The sequence below is a fragment of the Trichechus manatus genome, unplaced genomic scaffold (assembly GCF_000243295.1).
Source record: "Trichechus manatus latirostris isolate Lorelei unplaced genomic scaffold, TriManLat1.0 scaffold00030, whole genome shotgun sequence".
In the NCBI taxonomy this organism is placed as follows: Eukaryota; Metazoa; Chordata; class Mammalia; order Sirenia; family Trichechidae; genus Trichechus; species Trichechus manatus.
The window spans coordinates 17,989,752-18,012,823 of record NW_004443966.1 but is presented as its reverse complement, the minus strand read 5'-3'; the positions used below and the strand labels follow the sequence as shown (position 1 = coordinate 18,012,823).

The following is a 23,072-nucleotide window of genomic DNA, read 5'->3' as shown; positions in this document are numbered from 1 at the left end:
TGAGACCAGTGGAGTATCTTAGATGGCCGCTCACAGGCTTTTAAGACCCCAGACACTACTCACCAAGGTAGAATGTAGAGCATTGTCTTTACAAGCTGTGTCATGCCAATTGAGCTAGATGTTCCCCGAGACCATGGTCCCCACAGCCCTCCGCCCAGCAACTCCGTCCCTCAGGGCGCTTGGATGTGTCTATGGGGCCTCCATGACCTTTCCTTGTACAGGTTGTGCTAGTTTCTCCTGTATTGTGTACTGTCTCACCCTTCACCCGAGATACCACTTATCTATTGCCTGTAAGAGGCATCTTTTGTGGTATTTAGCCCACAGCAGCCCACAGGACTTAGTAACCCTTGTCTATAGTCCTGGACTCCTGCCTATAGCCCTCAGGCATTAGCTAATTATAGCAAGCAAGAGCACCTGACCCAAGTTGGACCAATTTGATTATTAAGCTTGGAAATTTAGATTCGGGACTCATTGATGCTAATTTTCTCTTTGGCTTGCTTGAACTAGGAAGAAGTAAAGCTGGGCTGGGGTGTCACCTTTCAGGTACTTGCACATTAATAAACATGACAACTGAACTGTAGAGAGAAAACAAAGCATAAACAAAGATGAGTGACAACTCCAGAGAGACTGAGTGGTTGACTGGCTTGATTTCTGAAGGTCTCTACTTCTGAGATTTCAGCCTTCCGCGAGGTCTAGTCAACTTCTTGCCCTTGGGAGTCTATGAGATCCTACTGAATCTTTGTAAGTTCACTCTTGCCCTTGGGAGCCTATAAGATCCTACTGAATCTTTGTAAGTTCATTCTTTAGCTTACACTAGTTCAAATGGGTTCCAATATTTAAAACACAAGAGAGCGCCATCTAAAACACCGAGCCCAGCTCCTTTACACATTCTCTCTTCTACCATGCGGGGAAGACTATACCGTCAAGTTCTTCTTACAGTCTTCTCTGTCTTAGCTTCTCATTGCCTGAAAACTACATAAACAAGATCCCTCACAACTCCAGAGGAACAACTAAAGATTTGTACTACAGAAGAATCTAAACCCTTCAACCGCCCCCAAAGTAACCAAGTATTACTAGTCATAATCATAAACACAAGTTACATAACATAACCAAACAGAACACTTAGCTTCAGAGCCAAAAACACCTCCATTTGATTAACTTCATAGTTTTATATTCATGTATCTAAGCAAAATAAAGGCCCGAAAGTTGAATTCAAGCCTCCATCACCTATAAGACCAAAACCAATTTCAGCTTTTAAATGATAGTTTTTACCGTAGATCCCATCAGTTTCAAAGATCTTAAGACCTAAGTTACAAAAGGCCTTGCTTGTAAGTTCCAGTAAGCAGCATTGGACCAAAGAGAGCAGTGCCATAGATAAAAGGAACACCCACCAGGGTCACCTGTATCCAAAGGTTTTCAAAGCTTTCCTCAATGATATACTTCAATGTGAGCTTGTTGTTGTTAGATGCTGTTGTGTTTGGTTCTCATTCATAATGACACTATGTACACGAGAACGAAATACTGCCCGGTCCTGCGCCATCCTCACATCATTGCTATGTTTGAGTCCATTGTTGCAGCCACTGTGTCAATTCATCTAATTGAGGGTCTTCCTCTTTTTTGCTGACCCTCTACTTTACCAAGCATGATGTCCTTCTCCAGGGATTGGTCCCTCCAGATAATATGTCCAAAGTATGTTGCAGAAATAGCAAGGCAAGCCTCCCAGTTCACTGAAGGCAGTGAAGCTAATACCCTGGGAAGAGGGGTGATGCCGCTTTAAATTTGGAGAGGAAGAAGCCCAAACTATTTGAAAAGCTTGGCAAGATCTCTGCTTGGGTTCTCAGGATCAGACCACCCAGTGATTCTGCACTTCAGAGCACCATCAAGAAGTATTTAAAAGCTATTAAGACTGGAGGGGGGCACTACTCAACCAGAAAGCAGCAGTGTTTCTGTGGCCTCCCCTCAGAACTCAGTGAAATAGCACTCACCGTTTGGTAACTCATCAGTTAGGATCTCCTTCTACTGTTGGGGAAGTTTTGGAAAGTAAGAGGGGCAGGGCTATAAACCACCCGACCCTAGTGAACAACTAGACTTGGTTAGCACTAGATGCTCTTCTCTAAGGCTGTTGACACTCTGGAAGGAGAGGGTGGGGAAGCCAAGATAACATCAGAAGAAAGAAACAGAGGACAGAAGACAGCCATATTAAAGCTAAGTACCTGGTGGTGCGATGGTTAAGCACTCGGCTGCTTACTGAAAGGGTGGCAGTTTGAACTCACCAGCGGCTCCATGGGAGAAAAGACCTGGGAAACTGCTCCCATAAAGATTACAGCCTAGGAAACCCTATGGGGCAGTTCTACTCTGTCCTATAGGGTTGTTATGAGCCAGAATCGATTTGACGGCACACAACAGCAACAGCACCTGGTACCCAGTTATTCCAAAGGGGTTTGGTGGTGGGGCTCTCCTTTTCACACAATAGGCCCTTCAGCAAAAATCAAAGCCAGGATAGGGAGGCAGTGCTCCAAAAGGAGTAAGGATCTTCCTCCTTTTAGCTATGAAGGAGCTACATGGAGTAGGGTGGCAGAGGTAGATACTGATTGGGGAATGAAGAAGGTGCTACTGCAGACAAGCTGGGGAATCAGCCCATTCATTAAGCCAAATCTAAGCCTCCATGCTCCTGCCATTATGCCTTTATTCCAGGCACATAAGGCAAGGCAAAACCTCCCCAGACTCAGGGGAAGTGCCCAAAAGGGTGGTTTTGGAATGGAAAAGATCCTGGGTGGAAACCTAGCATGGTGGAGAAGAGGCTATGAAATCTGCCCTGGTAACTCAATTGGAGGACCAGGAAAAAGCATTCCATCCCTACACAGCTTCACAATGTTTATTGTGTGGTGATTTCCAGAATCCTAGCTCTGGAGTGTCCGGCATCTTGATTCTTCTTCACCTGCTGCAAAACACTTATGGCTTTCTGTGGCAACACATTCCTTTACTTTACAGTCTGCTCCCACCTATGCTGTGGGGAATTAAGGTAAGAGTCTGTTCACACTTGACACCTAGTAGTAAAGTGAAAGATAGTGTTTTCTACTGCTCTCACCCTGCCCCCACTTCATCCCGTTAGCAACGGCTATGGCAGCAAGGCCCCCAGTCATCTGGAGCGAGGTGAGGCCAGAGACAGAGGCAGGATGGCCTGAAGTGAGTCCAGGACAGAAAAAGGTGAGCCCACCTTCTTGAGCCCACCTGGCATAGCCTGTCTGGAACTCTTAGAAATGACTGGGGGTAAGGGGAGAGGGCCCTAAAGTCTTAAAGTCCAGTAAGTAAGAGCTTGAAATCTTTGAATTTAGACAATAATGTGTCTGGGCAATAATAACATATAATTGTCACAGGCTGATGAGACTTGTACATCCTGATTACATTTTTGGGATTCCTTATGAGATCTGTATGGCAAACTAATTACTGGCCCTAGAAGTAGGATTAGTTGACACTGGAAGAAAGGGTGGATACTTGCTTTATACTTGTGTTCCGAAGGGACTCACTTAGTTGGCTTTGTCAGTCTGCTTCAAAGGTGAACTCAAAGCTCCAAGAAATAAACTATTTGCTGTTTTAAGTGACAATTTTTCTAGATTCTAACTCATTAAAGAATTAAGTAATAATCTTAAGACCTGAGTTCTAGCCTGGACACCCAATTACATAAATATCATTGCAGCTTAATCTTTATACTTCAATCTTTTACTCCATTTCTAATTATTTCCTTAGAATTAATTTTTAGAAATGGAATTACTGAGTCTAAGGAGATGAACATTTTTAAGTCTCTGGATACACATTACCGTATTGCTTTGGTTATACCAATTTACATAGTCCCCAGTGTATATGGGTGTGTATAGCCTTATGCATTATCATTTAAAAAAATCTCTATTAATCTGATGGCTGAAAAATTGAATCTCTTTGTTCATTTGATCTTCCTTTTTTTAAATGATTGATTGAGGTTAAAATTATTTTTCCTATGCTTATTACTGTTTGTAGTTCCTGTTTTATGAAATCTCTGTTCACAAAAAATTGTATTTAGTATGGGTCATTATTTTTTTTTCTAATAATTTGTATATCCTTTTGTGTATTAAAATCATTAACCTTTTATCTTTCATATTTGTTGCAAATCTTTTCTCTAGTTTTTCTTTTTAGTTGAAGATGTAGTTGAATTGCCAGTCTGCCTTTGGTTTCAGTTTCTTCCCAAGGTACTCCTCTGGCACCTTGCCCCCTAGCTGGAAATGCCACAGCCCATGGCCAAATAACTGACACTACAATTGGACCTTGGTGCTCTCCCCATCATCTGTGACCCTTGCTTATCTAAAAGGAGAAATAAACACTTTGCTCATGTATGTTTTCTTTACAATACCTGTTTCTCTGTCTAAATGTATATCTTCTGGGTGATGGGAAAACTGTTTAGGGTAGTTATGTCTTTCCTCTAAGTCTTTGTTCCTATTGAAAAACTAGAGCATGTATCTCTTCTAGCCTAGAAGCTTATTTTTAAATATTTTCTGTTACGTTTTCAAATATATTTAAAATCACAAATATTTAACATAAATAATTAACTCTAAATAGCTGGCATTTGTTTTTTATACTATATATCTGACATGCATTTATGTTCTCTTCTACTGCTAGCAAAAGAACAAGCTGACCTTGAAAGTTAAATCTCAAGGAGGTCGAGACACTTTGCTTCATCTTCCAGCTATGATCAATCACTTCTCTTCTGTTTCTACAAGCCACATTAGAATGTCAATCACATTATTTCACCTTAAAACAAAAAACCAAACCCACTGCCATCCAGTTGACTCTGACTCATAGCGATCCTATAGGACAGAATAGAACTGCCCCATAGGGTTTCCAAGGCTGTAAATCTTTATGGAAGCCGACTGCCACATCTTTCTCCCACAGAGCGGCTGGTGGGTTCGAACTGTTGACCTTTTGGTTAGCAAATGAGCACTTTAACCACTGTGCCACCAGGGCTCCTTTATTTCACGTTAGCACGTTGTAAATGACAAAGGAATTCTTCCCAGAGAGTAAAGAGAGTAACAACTCATTATTCAGGAAAGAGGGAGCAACCTGGGGTAGGACGGAGAAAGGGTACATGGACGATACCAAAGAAAACAATGACTACATTCACAATGTGGCTGAGGTCCAATCTGAGGTTGGAGGGGAGAGGGCCAAAAGATTTTGGAGGAAGAAAGATGAAAGGCCGATGTGGTAGAAAGTCCTAGGATGGTGGGGCCTGCAGCATTTAATTTATTAGCACTCACAGGGTGGCTGGGGTGTGTGACTCCAGCACAGCTCATGGTTGCATGAGGTCCAGAGTCCTGCATAGAGCTCAAAGCCATTCTTGATCACCAGGAACTGCACCTAGTTCACTGGGGACATGCAGATCAGGATTAGGAGACCAAAACCACAGAGGCTGCCACAGAACATTCGGATGTAGTTGTGTGTCTGATCCACATGCTGCTGCCGCCTCTAGGGTGACATCGAGGTGCTTAGATGTTTGTTGGTGGGGAGGGTAGGCTACAAGGATGAGGGAAATATTGCCCACAGAAAAAGATAACCCCTAATCCCAGGGTCTCCTACTCTTCTCTACCTTGTTTCCCCATGTGGGTTTGATTTATGGGTATCTTTCCCTACCCCTTTTACAAAAAACAAAATTTTCAGAGTCATCTTTTCCATCTGTCCTTAGGAGACTGTCTAGCCTCACCTTTAAGTAAGTCCTCCTCCTCCCATCTGACCTACTCACCCTTTGGTAGTTCTGGTTTCCCTCCATTTTGGGAACCTCAGGACTGTAGAAGGTCAAGATTAAATCTTCCCTCCTCTCCATCTTGGCAACCAGTTCACTTCCTAACTGTCACGGAATTTGTCTCAGCACTTCTTCAGTCATGATGGCAGAACCAAAAGGGGCCAGGACCCACGACATGGCACAAATCCAGTTTCTGTTTCTTATTTCAGATCTGGGCAGATCAGAACAAAATGATCACATTTTTAGCATGTGCATGTATGTGGGATGCTCCCCACCCACCTTTCCCTGGCTATTCCCAACTCCTTTACCAAATGGATCCAAAAATATTCTGTCAGCTGTTGCTCTGTGTCAGGCCCTGCAACTAAAGATGAATAAGACAGAGTTCCTTCATAGCAGACAAAAAAGTGTAACTCAGGTATCTCCAGGACTCAATAGCTCGTGGTTATAATTGAAGCCATATATGTTTCAGTAGCCCAGAGTCATGCTTTTGCCCCAACTCTAAGCGGAAAGGCTCTGGTGTTTCTCAGTAGGCTTATGAACCCAGTCTGTCAGCCATAGTCCTTCATGCTGCATCCACTCTTTTCTTCCTTTCTTGCTCTGGTTCCATTTTTTCAATACCCTCCACTCATGAAGCCATTTAAGGGTGCTACACCACTGCCACTGCCCCTGCTGATAGGGCCCACTATGAAAATGCCAGTATGCACAGCCCAGGGGGCTACCAGTCAATGTGCTGAAAGCTGCCACTCTCCAACAAAGTGCAGCAGCGCTGAGTTCAATGCAGAAGTGAGGAGAGTGGCCTCTCCCTGGCTCCATAGCAGCACAATTTGTGCCCAGACTATCTCAAAGTCTCCTTTTCAAATAGCTCTCTCAGCTTCTCGTCCTAATTCCTCTCCTCACAAGGGCTCAAAACCAATCCAAGATGCTGGACAAATGCCATCCTATTTCACAGCATGAACACTGATTCAAATAAATGCCCAGACAAATTACCAGCTCTTTCCCCCCGCCCTCCCCCGCAAAACAGATATACTTTGATTCTGAAGTTTGAGCTGACCCAGTATACTCTATCACACTTTTCTTCCAACACACTCTCTCCCCACCCACCCTGACCTATTGAAACTCATTCTTGATTTTAGCTGGTGAGAACTACTAGAGTATCTAGTATATGTCCATGCTTTAGCATATACTCCTCCTTCTGCCAAAGTGTTATTTGATTCTGTCTCCCAGTGCTGGCAAGAAGAATGAATGAATGAGTGAGCCATAAATTTTTATACAAAGTACAGAGGTTGATACAGAAGACAGAATGGTTAATATTGTCAGAGGAAAATTAGGAAAGGTTTACTCAAAGATGTAAGGTAAATTTGCCAGGTAATCATGGTGGGGAAGATCATTTGAGGCAAGGAGAATAGTACATTCCAAGGCAGGCAGCCATGGACAGCATGAGGTTCTCAGGGCACTAGAAGCAGTGTGGTTCTATTAAGTGTAAAATAAAAGGTAACGGTTGAGGGGAGGGGTTGGAGATATAGGCAAGGGCTAGATCACAAAGAGTCTTTTATGCCATGCTATGCAATTAAATTGTGGAATTCCAATTGCTGATAAGCCCTACTGGTATGTTTACAGGAAATACTTTCTCATCTGCAACAAACTGGCTTGGACATCATGACTTTTAAGTACACATGTATGGCTAGAGGGCTAGATGTAGACTTTGAGTAGGCAGGCCTAGTTTCAGTGTTGGTTTCAACACTTCCCGGCTAGGTTCCTTTGGCAAATTTCCTTACCCTCACTGAACCTCAGTTTCCTCGTCTCTAAAACTGAGATGGTAATACTTCCTACCTCACAGAATTATTGTAAAGGTTAGATGAGATAATACACATAAAATTTTTAGCCTAGTGCCTTAATAAGTGCTCTATAAATACTAGTTATTACTGAGAGATACTGATTTTTTTATACTGACACTATCTATACTGAGCACTTACCAAGTGCTCAGTAAACACTAATTTTATTTTTTAACCTGACGTCTCTCCAAGCCTACTTGACCATGGCCTTGGCACTGGTCACTCTGAGACTGATGAAATACCAATGTAAATGAAGAGGATGTGTCACCCCTTTACTGCTAGCACTAAATAAGCACATTACCAAAGAGATGATATTGATGTAATATGGGAAAACAACTCATTTTGTGAACAATGTCTGATTTGATAAGAGATGCAACCCTCTAGCCATTAAAGTAACAGATCAGGCACCGTTCAACTCTCACGCTTCAAGGCCATACCTAGGACAAAAGGTAAGACATCCTGGCCAGCTGGAAACTTTCCAGGGTCTGTGATGCATATGACAAAACAAACATTTATTCATTCATTCCAGCAAATTATTGGACCAAAAGGAGCAGGGGGAGCCAGCTAGTCTGAAGTGCAGGGAGTCACGTGGACTCCTGTGCTTGAGGCCAGTACTCACTGACCTAGCCCCAGGTGGCTAGGGATAAAAGAAGGGGTTGGCTGATCTGAAACGGAGGGAGTCATGTGGTGTCCAGGCATGAACCAGTAACTTAAAATTTGTCTCAAAAAATGGAGGGTGTCAAAAGACCAAAGAAAGAGACGGACAATTCCAGTGTGGCAGCAAAGGAGTATATTAGGGAGACTTACATACAAGGCTAAGTTCAAGTCCTGGGCAGCAGCAGTACCAGAGCAGATCTCCCCCTGTAATGGGAAGACAGAGGTTTTATAGTGGTGGTGGACAATAGTAGCTCCATGCCAGGGGCTTACATAAGAATGCAAACTGTAGTGAACTAGCAGACCACATGCAGGCACCTGTGTTTGGCCTCACAAAGCCTGTTTCCCCTTCAGTCCATGCCTTGAGGCTGACTCTTACAATCTGGCACGTTTTCTCTCTTGTGCCGCTCCCCCTTTTGTGCCGTAGAACTAGAGAGCCCATTCCCTCTCCACTGGGAATAGATATAGAAGTGGGGTTGGCCGTGGTGCCTGAGCTTGTGCAAGAGACAGAGAAAGCTACTGTGTGCTCAGAACAGGAGGAAGGCTTCTCTGATAAGGAGAAGGAACTGGGAGAGAGAAGGCAACTCAATTCTCAGCCTCTTTAACAAAGAATGCTCTGGGCCCAAGGCCTTTACTTGGGCAGTCTGGATGGGAGGCATAGAGGCAGATCATTCCCCCAACATGTGGACTCCTTAGCTTGAAGCCAGTACCCACTGACCTAGCCCCAGGTGGCTAGGGATCAGCCCCAGGTTGGCTGATCTGAAGTGGAGGGAGTCATGTGGACTCCTGAGCTTGAGGCCAGTACCCAGTGACCTAGCCCCAGGTGGCTTTTCCAACCCTGCCATTCTCTTGGTATATGACCTTAGTCAAATATTTTCTATTAAAAGATTTATTTGGGTGCGTACTGCATGCAAAGAACTGCGCTATGTGCAACAAGGAATGAATTTATTCATTTGATTAATATTTATTGAGCACCTACTACGTATACTTGGCACTATGCTAGGTGCTGAAAGTACCACTATGAATGAGATCCCATTCTTGGTCTTGAGGAACGCTTCACCTCTCTAGCCCTCACTTCCCTCATTTTCAATGAGAGAGGTGAACTAGATATTTGCTAATATCACATCAAGCTCTAAACTTTTATGATTCTCAAGTTTTTTCCCCAGATCTCTGTACTCCGTACTTTTTAGGGGTGAGGGGAGAAAGTTGTTTTGTTGTTTTAATTCAAGCAGAAGTTTGTAATAGGGGATTAAATAAAGTTTTCAGACATACATTGCAAACAGCATATACTGATTTGAGTTCAGTAGTGTAGTGCTTCTTGCTTCTCCCTAAATCTTTGTTAGAGCTTAATTCATTCTCTGTGGAATTTTACAGATGGTTTATCTTTATTCAGGATAATGAGGCCAGGAGCAGAATATTCAAGCCAATGAATTCTGACTAACCACATAATATGGCTACAACTCTGCCAGGTTCCTAAAGGAAAGAGACAAAGAGGACACTCCAGGCCAAGGAACACTAGAGCTGCAACCTTAACCCCAAATCTCTAACGAATATTCTACACTGGTAAGATAGACATCATCACGCTGGAGACACAGGACTTCTTTTGCCTAGGCTACATCCTGCTCCAGAGGTCCCGGATGGTACAAACGGTTAATGCTCTCAGCTGCTAAACAAAAGGTTGGAGGTTCAAGTCTACCCAGAGCTACCTCAGAAGAAAGGCCTGGCAATCTACTTCCAAGAAATCTGCCATTGAAAACCCTATGCAGCAAAGTTCTACTCTGACACCTATGGGATCTCGCAAGTCAGAGTAGACTCGTTGGCAACTGGTTTGTTTGTTTTTACATCCCACCCCAGGACCCCTTCTTCGGGACACCCCCTGCCTCTTTTCTTCATCTCCCAAGTGGCAGGAAGCCCCAAGGCATTTAGTGTACCACTTACATGGGAGAGAAGTTCTAAGAGGGATAATCAATTGAAACATGAAAAAAGAGATCCAAGAGAAAGCTCCAAAAAGCACTTCTAACAAGACATGTTAACTTTGCTCCTAGCATAAGTGCAATCATGCATTTCTAAAACTGGTATCACAGTGATGCGTCACTAACATGTTCTGCAACCAAGTGTTAGTGGATGGCCAAAGGAGAGAAAAGTCACAGCAATCTGTGCTCCAGGGTTCCTGGAGGCTATAGCCTATTACTCAAGGAAGGAAAGTACTCCTTGCCTCCCTCCCATTCTCCTCCGGCCTGTGGAGGACTCAGGCAGGAGGAGAACATGAGGGAGGCAAGGAGTGAGCGGAAGTCTTGTGGGAACAACAGGGGAATTCCAGTGAGCAATGGATGCTTTTATGTAAAGGAATGATATCCTCAGTTATAAGGTTTCATCATTGTCCCCCCTCCCTTAAGTGGATTTTGGATGATTTTTGTGGGCTTGGCCAGAATGAGCAGCCCTTCCATAAAACCCATCAGCACTGAGGCTCTAGGCACGCAGGCCTATGAGACCAGGTGAGGCCCATGGTAATGCTAGCCCACAGTGGGTTAAATTGAAAGGGCTTTAACCCACACATACCTGTCCTAACTATATTCCTAAATTTGCTCTCTTTTGGTCTAAAAGTTCCAATGTCAGAGCCCTGGGCTGGGCTGCTTGAACTGTTGGTCTATTAATGGATGGGATTTCTAATGTTATTCTATAATTGTATCTGATCTAGATGTAAGTTTAAAGTGGGCAAGAGCCTTAATCAAACAGCTCCCTTAGTAAAAGGGATACCAACAATACCTTCCTCCTGGCATTATTGTGAGGATTAAAGGAAACAGCATAGATTTTACATATATATATATATATTTACATGGTACAAAATTCAAGAGGTACAAAAGGATATACAAGGGAAAGTTTTCCTCTCACCCTTTCAGCCACCCAATATCCCTCTTCAAAGACAACCAGTGTTACCAGTTTCATATAAATATACACATACACACGACATATATATATATGTACATATACATACATTTATATATACATAAAAAAAAACCCACTGCTGTCGAGTTGATTGCAACTTATAGGGACCTTATGGGACAAAGTAGAACTGCCCCCATAGGGTTTCCAAGGCAGTAAATCTTCATGGAAGCAGACTGTCACATCTTTCTCCCATGGAGTTGCTAGCCGCCGAGCTCTTAACCACTGTACCACCAGGGTGTGTGTGTGTGTGTGTGTGTGTGTGTACATTCTCTTGTAATAGCATTTTCTTCTTTGTAAAAACGTCTTGTTACTTCTTGCTGTTTTGTTAGAGTACCTTACTTAATACCATGCCCAATTACTAGATGCCTACTGAATGCTTCCTGGCAAAGCTGGTGAGGATATCACCCAGTGTGGTCAAATGGCACTAACAAGGTTTCCAAGGTTTATATGGACTCACTCTTCATATTGAGTGGAACTTTGTGTCCCTTATTTGTAAAAGGCTTAAAATCCTCCAGTGCCAAGAGTTGTATACAAACCATCATTATTGTTGTTCTTATTCCTCTACTAGCCTTCTATGGATATATGGATACAAATATCTCTGAAGTTTTATGGGGGGAAATACAGGTAGTCCCTGTATTACGACCGGGTTCTGCTCTGACGACTCCATCTTAAGTCGGTTCTGACGTAAATCGAATACCTCATTTTTCAGTTTTCATTATTATTGCCTTTTATTATCAGTATCTTTATAAGTCTGATCTTTATTTGTCTTTGGGCATTGGAAACATAATATATAAACTTATGGGTATGTTTTAATACATGTATACAAAAAATACACAAATCATAAACAAAAAAAAAAAGGACAGTCGTAAGTGTGGTTCATCATAACTCAAATACATTGTAAGTCAGGGACTACCTGTACTCTGAAGACGGAATAAGGGGTAGTTGTCATTTCATTTTATGTCAGTTGCTCTTTAAGGCTTTCAGTTCAATACAACTACAAAAATAATGGTTTGAAACTTAATACAAAATTTGACCGTTGAGGGGTGTTAATTTTTTTTAACAAAATGGAATTTTAGAGCTGAAAGAAATCTTACGTATTTTTTATTCCAACACCATCATCATGCAGATGAAGAAGAAACTGGACCATTTAAGAGACCTGATATGTAAATACCTGATTTATAACTAGCACACGCACTGGCTTTATATACATAAACCATCAAGTTGATTCTGACTCATAGCCACCCTATATGACAGAGTAGAACTGACCCATAGGATTTCCAAGGAGCAGCTGGTGGATTTGAACTGCCGACCTTTTGGTTAGCAGCTGAACTCTTAACTACTGAGCTGCCAGGGCTCCAAACAATAGGGTCTCCGTAAATATAAGGTAGAAGAATGAGAAGCCCTGTGGCTGGAAAAGCACGTGGAGTCAGGGCAGAAGCAGGCATTATGAGCATTGCACAACACTCAAGTCATGAGGGAGTAGGGGTTATAAGGAAGTTGAGGTAGCTGACAAGCAAAGAGGAAACTGACCAGATGCTCAAAGAGAAACTAAAGAACATGAGGGGGGATGAGAGAGTGGCTAGGCCCTTGATTCCTGCTCTTTCTGAAACTCGGTTTTCTGTCTTTCTGGGTTGTCTTGTATCTCCTTTCAGTAGACGTCCTTTTTTTGTGAAATAACATGAGTCTGTCTATTCTTTGCAAGCAAAAGACCTTGACCAGAACACTGGATTTTATTCTGACAGCATTATAAAAATATTGACAGCTCTGAAATACAAAGATGACTTGATCAGACTAGAACTGCCCCATAGGGTTTTCTAGGCTGTATTGGGAATAGGAATGGAGGAGTGGGAGGCAATAGGATAGAGGCATGGATGCCCCCATGTGAAATGGGATGAGTTTGAAGGGAGCCATGGAAAACACACAATTTTGGCAATCTCCTTTCCAGTAAATTTTGGCAAGTTAAACAAAGCTTAAGACTTATTGGCCTGGCTTGCCAGTGTGAGAGAAGAGAAATGAAGCCATCAACACCAAGCGAATTCAGGTCTACATTTTCTGAGTCCCAAAGCACATGAAAGGAGCCCTAGTGGCACGGTGGTTAAAGTGTTCAACTGCTAACCAAAAGGTCAGTGGTTTGAACCCACCAGCTGCTCTGTGGAAGAAAGATGTGGCAGTCTACTTCCATAAAAATTTACAGCCTTGGAAACCCTATGGAGCAGTTCTACTCTGTCCTATAGTTGCTATAAGTTGGAATCAACTCAACAGCAGTGGGTTTGGTTTTGGTTTTTATAACACACAGGGATGGTCAGGTTGTTTAGAGGGCTCTTAGCCAAGAGCCTCAGAGCTAATCTCCCTGCCCCTAGCTTTCCCCATTTGACCCCTTCCACACATGATAATAGATTAGTTTAGTGAATCTCAGCTCTGACCTTGTCATGCTTTATCTAAAATAATTTAACTGGCTTCCCACGGACTCAAGAATAAAATCCCGATAAAAGCCTGAGCTTAGCTTTCAAGGAAGTGATGGATGTAAAAAGCAGAAGACTTTGGCACAGAAAACCTGGATCCAAATACTGGTCCCACCAACTATCTATGGGGTTTTCATCAAGTTATTTTAATTCTCAGAGCCTGTTTCCTCTTCTGTAAAATGTAGATAATATTCAATTGCACAGAGCTGTTGTGAGAGATAAAATAAGATAATATATGTCTGGTACACAGTAGATTGCTCAATAATTTCCTGCTTTCCTTATGTCATGACCCAGCTTCAATCTATTTTTCTAACATTATTTTTCTCAGTATTTCTCGTCATGTGCTGTTTGTTCTACTCAAACAGAATTGCTTGTTCCCCTGGTATTACTCTAGATTTTCCAGAGATCTCTGCATAGGTTTGTTTGCCATTTAATTCTATTCATTCAAATAAATACTCATTGTCTACAATGTGCCAGACACTGTTCTAGGACCTGGGGAACCTAAAGTGAACAAGGCAGACAGAGTTTTCCTTCCAGATGTAATTCTTCTCGGTGGACCTCTCTTTTTCCTCTACACATTGAAATGCTGACTGTCTTTCAAAATTTAACTTAAATGCTTCCTTATTCATACATTCGTTCAACAAATACTAGCTGAACACTTACTGTGGGCAGAGTCCTGGCCTAGGCGGTAAGGATAAAACTGGATAAGATACTACTCATTCAGCATGGACAAATCTGTTGCAAAAGACCTCTTCAAAATTTTAAAAAGAAAATATGTCACTCTGATGACTGAGATGTACCTGACCCAAGCCATGGTCTTTACAGTCTCCTCATATGCATGCAAAAGCTGGACTCTGAAAAAGAAGGCAGAAGAAGAATTGATGTATTCGAATTGTGGTGTTGGCAAAGAACAGTGAATAGACCATGGACTGCCAGAAGAACAAACAAATCAGTATTAGAAGAAATACAACCAGAATGCTCCTTAAAAGCAAAGATAACAAGACTTTGGCTTGCTTACTTCAGACACGTCATCAGGAAAGACCAGTCACTAAAACATGACATCATGTTTAATAAAGCAGAGGGTCAGCGAAAACAAGGAAAACCCTCAATGAGGTGGGTTGACACAATAGTCACAACAGTGGGCTCAAACATACCAATAAGTATGATGATGACACAGGACCAGACAATCTTTCATTCTGTTATATACAAGGTCGCCATGAGTCACAGCCAACTTGATGGTAACTAACACAACAAATTCAGCATGCGATACGTGGGGGACGCAGAAAAATAAAAAGATTAAAAGAGGGGTGTTATGTAAAAAGACAAGACTTAATGGTCTGACTGAGACTAAAGGAACCCCAGAAGACATGGCCCCCAGATTCTGTTAACCCAGAACTAAAACTATTTCTGAAGCCAACTCTTCAGGCAAAGATTAGACTTGACTATGAAACATAAAATAATGCTCATGAAGAGAGTGCTTCTTAGTTCAAGTAGATACATGAGACTAAATGGGCAGCTCCTGTCAGGAGGCAGGATGAGAAGGCAGAAAGGATAGGAGCTGGCTGAATGGACACAGGAAACCAGAGGTGGAAAGGGGGAGTGTGCTGTCACATTATAGGGATTGCAACTAGTGTCATATAACAATATGTGTATAAATTTTCGTATGAGAAACTAACTTGAGCTGTAAACTTTCACTGAAAGCACAATACAAAAATGTTAACTGGGGAAAAAAAAGGAGGGTATTATATGGAAACATCCAAGAAAAGGTGATATAAAAGCCAGCGCTTCCCAAAGTTTTTCACATCACAGCACACATAGAAGGAGACTGCTCTTGGCAGGAGATGACTGACCAGGATGTCTAGCTGCCCCAGGCCCTGCCTGATCACCCCAAGGGCTGAGAGGATCACTGTCTGTGGTGCAGTGAATTACTTAATATGGCCCTTGTAGCCATGCATGATCTTATAACTCCTACAAACTGATTGGGTGGGACTATGCAAATAAGGTGTTTGTGGCCCACCAGGATTGGATGGCCTACTAATAATGCAAATAAGGTGCATGGAACCCTTGCAGGGGTAGGACCATGCAAATAAGGTGTATGGAACCCTAATGAGGGGATTGGTCAGTTTTGCCGTCACACTAGGCTTAAAATGAGCCAATTCCAGAGGCTGGAGGAGACCTCACTACCATGAAGAAGAACAGCAAGGAATGAAGTACGTACTTTGGACCTGGGGTCCCTGTGCTGAGAAACTCTGTGACCCAGGAGACAGAGAGAACTGTAACACCAGAGACAGCAAGAAGCAGCAGCAGAGAAACAGTGGCAGCAGAACCAGAAGACTAGTGTGAGATGGTGCAGTGGGCTTTCCAGCCCACGAAGTGAGGCAGCTACAGTGGATGTGCCAACCCACAGAACAAGAGAGCTGAGTGCCTAGAGACCTGAGTGACTTCAGGCTAAGGCTTACTGGTGGAGTGGAGTGCCTAAGGGCACTTATTGGCAGAGATAAAGAGCTTTGTAACACTTGCCTGAGCAGGGCGGAGGCCAGGCTGAGGGGCCGAGAGCCAGGAGAGAGGCCTGCCTGTGGGCATGGCTGAGAAGCTGTCCTGACCAAAGAACTGTATCCAGAGTTGTTTTTGATCCTGAATTGTAACCTGTTACTGCCCGTAGGGGTTGCTGATTCGGAATCGACTCAGTGGCAGTGGGTTTGGTTTTTTGGGTTTACTTCCCTGATAAACCCCGTAACTGTGAGTATAGTCTGTGAGTTCTGTGAGGCCATTGCAATGAGTTATTGAACCCAGCAGAGAAGTAAAGAGTACCATGGGAGGGACGGCTGGTGTCAGAATTGGTAAAAAGGTTGCAGGGTGGAGGTGTGTTTGACCTATACCTTATAGGAATCAGCCTTGGGCTGATGTTGATGTGGATTCTCCTCCCCTATTGTGAAGTTAGAGGTCTGACACTGCCTTAGCATTTTTATACTGTCTCAGCACACCTGTACTCCTTTTATAGCATACCTGTTGGGAAGCTCTGGTCTAGGCTAAGACATGAAGGATAAGTAGATTTTAAGCACGAGAAGAGATATTCAGGGCCCTTCATTCAGTTATTTAACAAATATTTATTGAGCATTTACCATGTGTTAGACACTGTGCCAGGAATTAGGAATACAACAGTAAACACGGAATCTACTTTTAAGGAGCTTTTACTATTGTGGAGAAGACAGACAAATGAACAGGCAATTATAATACTAAGAGAGAAATGCTCTGATATAGATAAACTCAGAGGGTTATGTGATCCAAGAGAAGGCAATCTAACTCAGGTTTGAGGAGTCAGAGAAGATTTCCAGGGTGGTATCATTTAGCTTTAGACCTCTAGGTAGAGGGTAGGAGTGGGAAGTGGGAAAAGTATTCTAGGGAGAAGGGAGTACTTTGGAGCAGGGCTTCGAACCAGTTGTTCCCACTTCAGTCATGGCCGAGGAGGTGACACTGCAACAGACTCGAATTTTTTAAATTTGGGTGGCCCAGAACTATAACCGGAATGGGAAAAATTACAGGTGGAAGCCATGCTAGAAACTTAATCTTCATCATAGAAAACAAGGGCAGTGTACACATGCATAGCAACCAAATCTCCTGCCTGTTGGATTCTGTGCGGTCTGAAACAGCAGTGCCCAGTCTGCACCTTTTTAAATGTGTGTCACTTTCTTCAGTCCTGGTAATAATCCAGCCTCATGCACCAGGCTCCTGAAAGGGCTCACTATGCCACTTCTGAGTCTACCATTCCAGGGCTCCGACTGATAATTTTTCCCGTTCTGGTTATGGTTCTGGATTACCCAAATTTTAAAACAATTCGGGTCTCTTCTGGTTTCCCTTTGTCGGCCATGACTGAACTGGTTTCAGCTGGTTTGAGGCCCTGCTTTGGAGGGCAAGGAGGTGAAAAAATCATGGCACATTTTCTCCTTTTGCTATCCCCATAAACCCTATGGTCATTATGCCATCTTCTTTAACACCTCTGTGTTTGCCTATGCTCCCCATCCTTGCCTGGCTAACTGATGCTTTGGGAGCCAGCTCAATGGTCACCTCCTGTGCGACAGATTTCCCCAAACAAAATTAGTCATTCTCTCCCCTCTGCACCTACAGTAATGACTTTACTTTATTAATCAAAAATCTGGACACATTGTCTGACAGTGAATTTTTTTTCTGGTATGTAAGTTAATTTTATTAGTAGCTATAGATATGAAAATTATGTTTTTATTCATTTAACAAGCTGCCTTTATAAAGGAAAAAATAGAAAATAAAATATATGCTAATATATTATCTGTATATTATTTTGTTATTCGTCTATTGTCAAAATTGATGGCAAAGTTGTTTATATTAATTTAAAGAACTCGTATTATTAAATACCTTTATTCATTTAAATTTTTGCTACTATCTCTATGCTAACCTCTGAATATTTATTTGAATTATAGTGATTTTTAAAAAACTTTTAATGGTTACTCATTACTTCTCTGATTGTTTGATATACTTGTCAGAGATAGGATGATTGGAATAATATGCTTGGAATAGTCTCTCAACAAAAATCTCTAAATGCAATTTCCTGAATACAGCCAGAAACTTCGAGGGACAGAGTAGCAGGGGCGGGGGGCTGGGGACCATGGTTTCAAGGGACATTTAGCTTAATTGGCATAACAAAGTTTATTAAGAAAATGTTCTGCATCCTACTTTGGTGAGTGGCGTCTGGGGTCTTAAAAGCTAGTGAGCAGTCATCTAAGATGCATCAATTGGTCCCAACCCACCTGGAGCAAAGGAGAATGAAGAACACCAAAGACACAAGAAAAATATTAGCCCGAGAGACAAAACGGCCACATAAACTGGAGACTCCATCAGCCTGTGACTGGAAGAATTAGATGGTGTCTGGCTACCACGAATGACAGCCCTGACAGGGAACACAATAGAGTCCCTGATGGAGTAGGAGAAAAGTGGGGTGTAGAACTCAAATTCTAGTAAAAAGACCAGAGTTAATGGTCTGGCTGAGACTGGAGGGACCCCAGAAGACATGGTCCCTGACTCTCTGTTAGCCCCAAACTAAAACCATTCCCGAAGCCAACTCTTCAAAGATTAGACTGGACTATAAGACATAAAATGATACTCGTGAAGAGTGTGCTTCTTAGCTCAAGTAGATACATGAGTCTAAATGGTCAGCTCCTATCCTGAGGCAAGATGAAAAGGCAGAGAGGGTCAGGAGCTGGTTGAATGGACACGGGAAATCCAGGCTAGAAAGGAGGAGTGTGCTGCCACAGTACAGGGAGTGCAACTAGGGTCATATAGCAGTGTGTGCATAAAGTTTTGTATGAGAAACTAACTTGAATTATAAACTTTTATTTAAAGCACAATAAAATCTCTAAGTGCTTTCATTGGTAATTTCTAAAATATTTTCATTTGGGCCCAGCCCCTTTGTTTTGTGTGACTCCTTTAACTTAATGACCCCTCTCCCCTACTACAGGTTGAATATCACATAAAGGGATGCCTTGACATATGCTCAGAACTGAATCCCTACTTTGACCTACTGTTCTCACCTTTGAACCTGCTCTGAACCCTCCCTAAACTATTGATCCTGGAGGAGAGGGCACTGATTATAAACTTGGCCCTTCTGACAGTGATTCTGAGCCTCTACCTTGGTCAACCCCTTTGCCGTCGAGTCAATTCCCAATTCCCCACAGAATGAAGTCCTGACTCTTGGACATCCTCTGTAAGCTCCTGCAGAATCAGACTCTCGTCGTTATCTCAGGGCATTCTCCATCTTGCACCCAAAGTCCCAGCAATATCTTACTGCTTGCAGTAAACACACACCCTGTATGTGCAGTCTTGTTTTGGGGGAAGGGATTTGGGGCAGTTAACTAGATTTACTATCAACCATAAAGTTAAGAGCCCACATGGGAGGCAGGCAATGGGATGCCTCAAGCTTGCTCTCAAGGCTGAATGTTTTTTCCAGTTATAAGTCTATTACATGCGCTCCCCTCCCTATCAGAGCAGTTCAGACCCTACCTTCCTGCAGTGGTTATCACTAGGGTTGGTATCACCCAGTGCAGTAACTCATGGTGTCACCTTCCCGTGGGCCTCCTCCAGTACCATACCACACAGAATCCTTAGTAACGTTTTTTGTACTAATGGTACTTGTAAATCATAATTCTTATACATCACTGAATGTAACGGCAATAGTATTGACATAAACAACTAGCAAAATTTAGATTACAATATCATATGCATAACCTAAATGTACTTATATTTACATAGTTTCATACGGCTAAAGTGAAAATTCCGTAAGAAAGCAATAGAATTCGAAGTAAAAACGTGTAAGAACTACAACAAAATCGTGCTCATTTTAATGTTAAACTTTACCGTTACGTGAGATACATTAATGCATTAGGTTTGCAAAATCGTAACGGCCCACATAATTCAGAAGGTGTAGATAAATGCACGTGGAAATATATTCATAAATGAAATAATACTATAAAAATCAACAGGAAAAATACACAAGTACTTCAGCACTTTATGAACATCACGACTAAATCAGAACTTTCCTTTCCTGGTCTTCAAAGCTGCAAACTTGTGACTGACTTCATCAAAATCAATGCCTTTGGTCAACTCACTTTTTAATGTGTCACTCCCTATTTTTCTAAACCATAATCCAAACTTAAACCCTGAAAATTTCATTAAAGTCAGATATATACTTGCAAGACAGTGACGTTTTTAAAGAAAATTTTAAAAAGACTAAAATTTAAAAAAAACTGAATATAAGGTTTAGGTTATATTTCTAAACCTGTATCAAGAAATATAGCATTTCCCCCACTTCATGTTTTAAACTGTCAGTTTCTCTATTTAGTTATCAAAGAGTTATATAATCAATAATTGTTATACATGTAAGTTTATTATCAATTTCAATCCTAGAATAATGTGTGGTATAGTTGTAAATCGCTTAAATGTAATGTTTCTTAGATTATATGAATACTAACAACATAATTGTTTTGTAAAATCTTTCTACACTGAATTACATTATTAGTCAACATTATTTGTAATTGAGTGGAAGCCTTTTTTGATTTTTCTCCTTCCTTTGGTTAATACTTCATTCTCAAAAAAGTTGACATAGGTTCACAAATACTAATTACCACAATACTGTAACTAAAACACCAGAAAATTTGACAAAATCAGTGACTATAAAAACACCAGCAACAACAACAGCCTGTGCGTGTAGCGTGTGCAGATGAAACCACTTGACTCAAAGTGTCATTGTAATTGAGTAATAGTGACAGCTCTGACTCCAGGACATTAGAAGGTTCAAAATGTAAATTAGCACAGAGTTTTAAGCCTTATTAGTATACTGATACATGTAAGCTGGGCTTACTGAAGAAATTTTTGTTGTTGTAACTACAGGGATATTTTTATAAAAAATAATTAATTTCTGCTGAAACACTGCACAAAAATTTCATAGACAGTCATTTTGGTGTCACCCCTCTGACAGAGTCACTTGGTGTGGTCTGCACCCCAACACCCTTAATGACTCCACTGCCTTCCTGCCCCACAGCATTTCACATCACAACAGACTTGTGGTTTTAATCCGTTTTTCTGCCTCCGAAGTTACCTCGGCCTGTAATGTCCTTTTCTCCCAGTCAGCCTGGCAAACTGTTATTCATAGTTCAAGATTCAGCCTAGAAGTCCTTTCTCTGGGAAACTTTACTTTCCTGCTTGCCCACTGGCCTCCCCACCTTGCTTTTCTACACAGTGTAGTGAGCTTTGTAGTTTTATTAATTGTAGGCATGGATCTGTGGTGATAAGTTATTTACTGCTTCACCAGGCCTATCAGCCCCCTGAGGACTGGGGCCAGAGCGGATGCCCAGCGAAAATCGGTGGCACGCAGCAGGACCTACACGTTCAAGCCCGGAACCAAAGGACCGGTAGTTTGTGTTCCCGACCGCCGCAGCCAGCGGAGCCGCCTCGGGTCATGTGACGCGCCGATGGTCACGCGAGCGCCTCTCACCTGACCAGGGGCTCACGTGGCCCACCCCAGTAGGGGAGAAGAGATCGGCGGGCAATGGCTGTCTCCACACTTTGGTTTCCGCTGCTGCTGGCAGCAGCGACCGCTGGCCCGGTGACGGCCCTATGGCCTTGGCCCCAGTACATCCAAACCTCTGACCAGCGGTACGCCCTTTGGCCGAAGAACTTCGACTTCCAGTACCACGCCGGTTCTGCCGCGCAGCCCGGCTGCTCCGTCCTCGACCAGGCTTTCCAACGCTATCGTCACCTGTTCTTCCACACCGTGTCTGACTCCCTCACTGGCCGCACAGGTGAGTCAGACCTGCCCCGCCTCACGTCGGGCCCTGAGAGAACCTTACTTGGGCACCTCCCCCTCCCCCAACCTTCTGAGCGCCCTTCTTTGGGCTTTCGTTCAACCCTGTAATCACAGGCACTCCACTTCCTCTTGCCATCTTTCTCCAGTTGCCGTCTCAGCTCCCCAAGCTTTAGTCCCCCACCTCCATTTACTTCTTTACCGAAACGACCTCTGGGGCCAGATTTAACCAGAATTCTTCCCTCGGGCTGCGTTAGATTTTCATTTTTTAAAAATGCCTACTCTAGGCCTACAGTTTAATCAGGGTATCATATTACTGAAATACTGTGCCAGTAAACATCTGAGGTGATCCGTATGACCATGTTCAAGTGAGACAGGGTCCAAGTGAGGTTGTGACCAGAGCTAGGTAGAGGAGACCAGAGAAGACACCCAAAATTGGTGAGACAAGACATGAAAAATGTATTGACCTATGCAAAATAACACAAAATTGTCTGGCACATAGCAGATGTTCAGTAAATGTTTAAACTGTGCAAGAAATCGTAGAACCCTTCCATAAGGAAATTAATTTGGAGCAGCCACTTAGAGGTGGTAGTGGATGTAACTGGACAGGACTGAAAGGAGAGTAAGCCAGGTAGGAAGAAAGGCACAAAGGATTATGAGTGAGCTGAAGTGCTGGACTGGTGTGTGTATTGAGGGTGGGGATTGGGGAGAGTTTAGGGTTGAGGTGAAGAGTCAGTAGTGCTTTGAATATTCGTTCCATATAATATGGCAGGGGCTAGCAATTTTCTTTTAGGCAGCTAAATAATCAGTGCTGAAAATTGTGTTTGAGGATGCTTATTCCACAGCCAATTTATGAGTAGAGTCAGCAACATAAAGGAATAAAATTCTAGTTTATGGGCTTAAAATACAGAGTTTTCTTGATGATCTCCTGGAATCTAGTTCTCCGGTTGTGTTGGTATAGGTATTTATTTGAGAGGAATCCATCTTTATGGTTAGGTCATATGGTAACATCATCTGTGTGTATTTTAAGTGGGCTTAAATTACTTTGACAAAGTTTCTCGTTTAGTATATAGAATTAAAAG

General features: G+C 42.5%; 2 protein-coding genes across 4 annotated transcripts in view; one reads left to right on the top strand and one right to left on the bottom strand.

The window, feature by feature from the left end:
* The window catches only part of TMEM202 (transmembrane protein 202), a 10,436-nt gene extending 4,588 nt beyond the window's left edge, over window positions 1-5,848 (bottom strand). Inside the window, 2 exon segments of the mRNA XM_004374811.1 lie at window positions 5,286-5,541; window positions 5,768-5,848. Coding sequence (XP_004374868.1) covers window positions 5,286-5,541; window positions 5,768-5,848 — 337 coding nt within the window.
* Window positions 5,849-21,224: 15,376 nt separating this feature from the next.
* HEXA (hexosaminidase subunit alpha) overlaps window positions 21,225-23,072 on the top strand; it is a 30,361-nt gene continuing 28,513 nt past the window's right edge. For 2 of the 3 annotated variants that reach the window (XM_023729794.1, XM_023729795.1), the window contains exon 1: window positions 21,897-21,988. Coding sequence is in view for 1 of the 3 variants with exons in the window: in XM_004374722.2 (XP_004374779.1) it covers window positions 21,736-21,988 (253 nt within the window). In the remaining 2 variants the exon portion in view is untranslated. Of the gene's footprint in view, window positions 21,989-23,072 lie in introns of all 3 variants that reach the window. The other variant, XM_004374722.2, reaches the window with a different exon arrangement.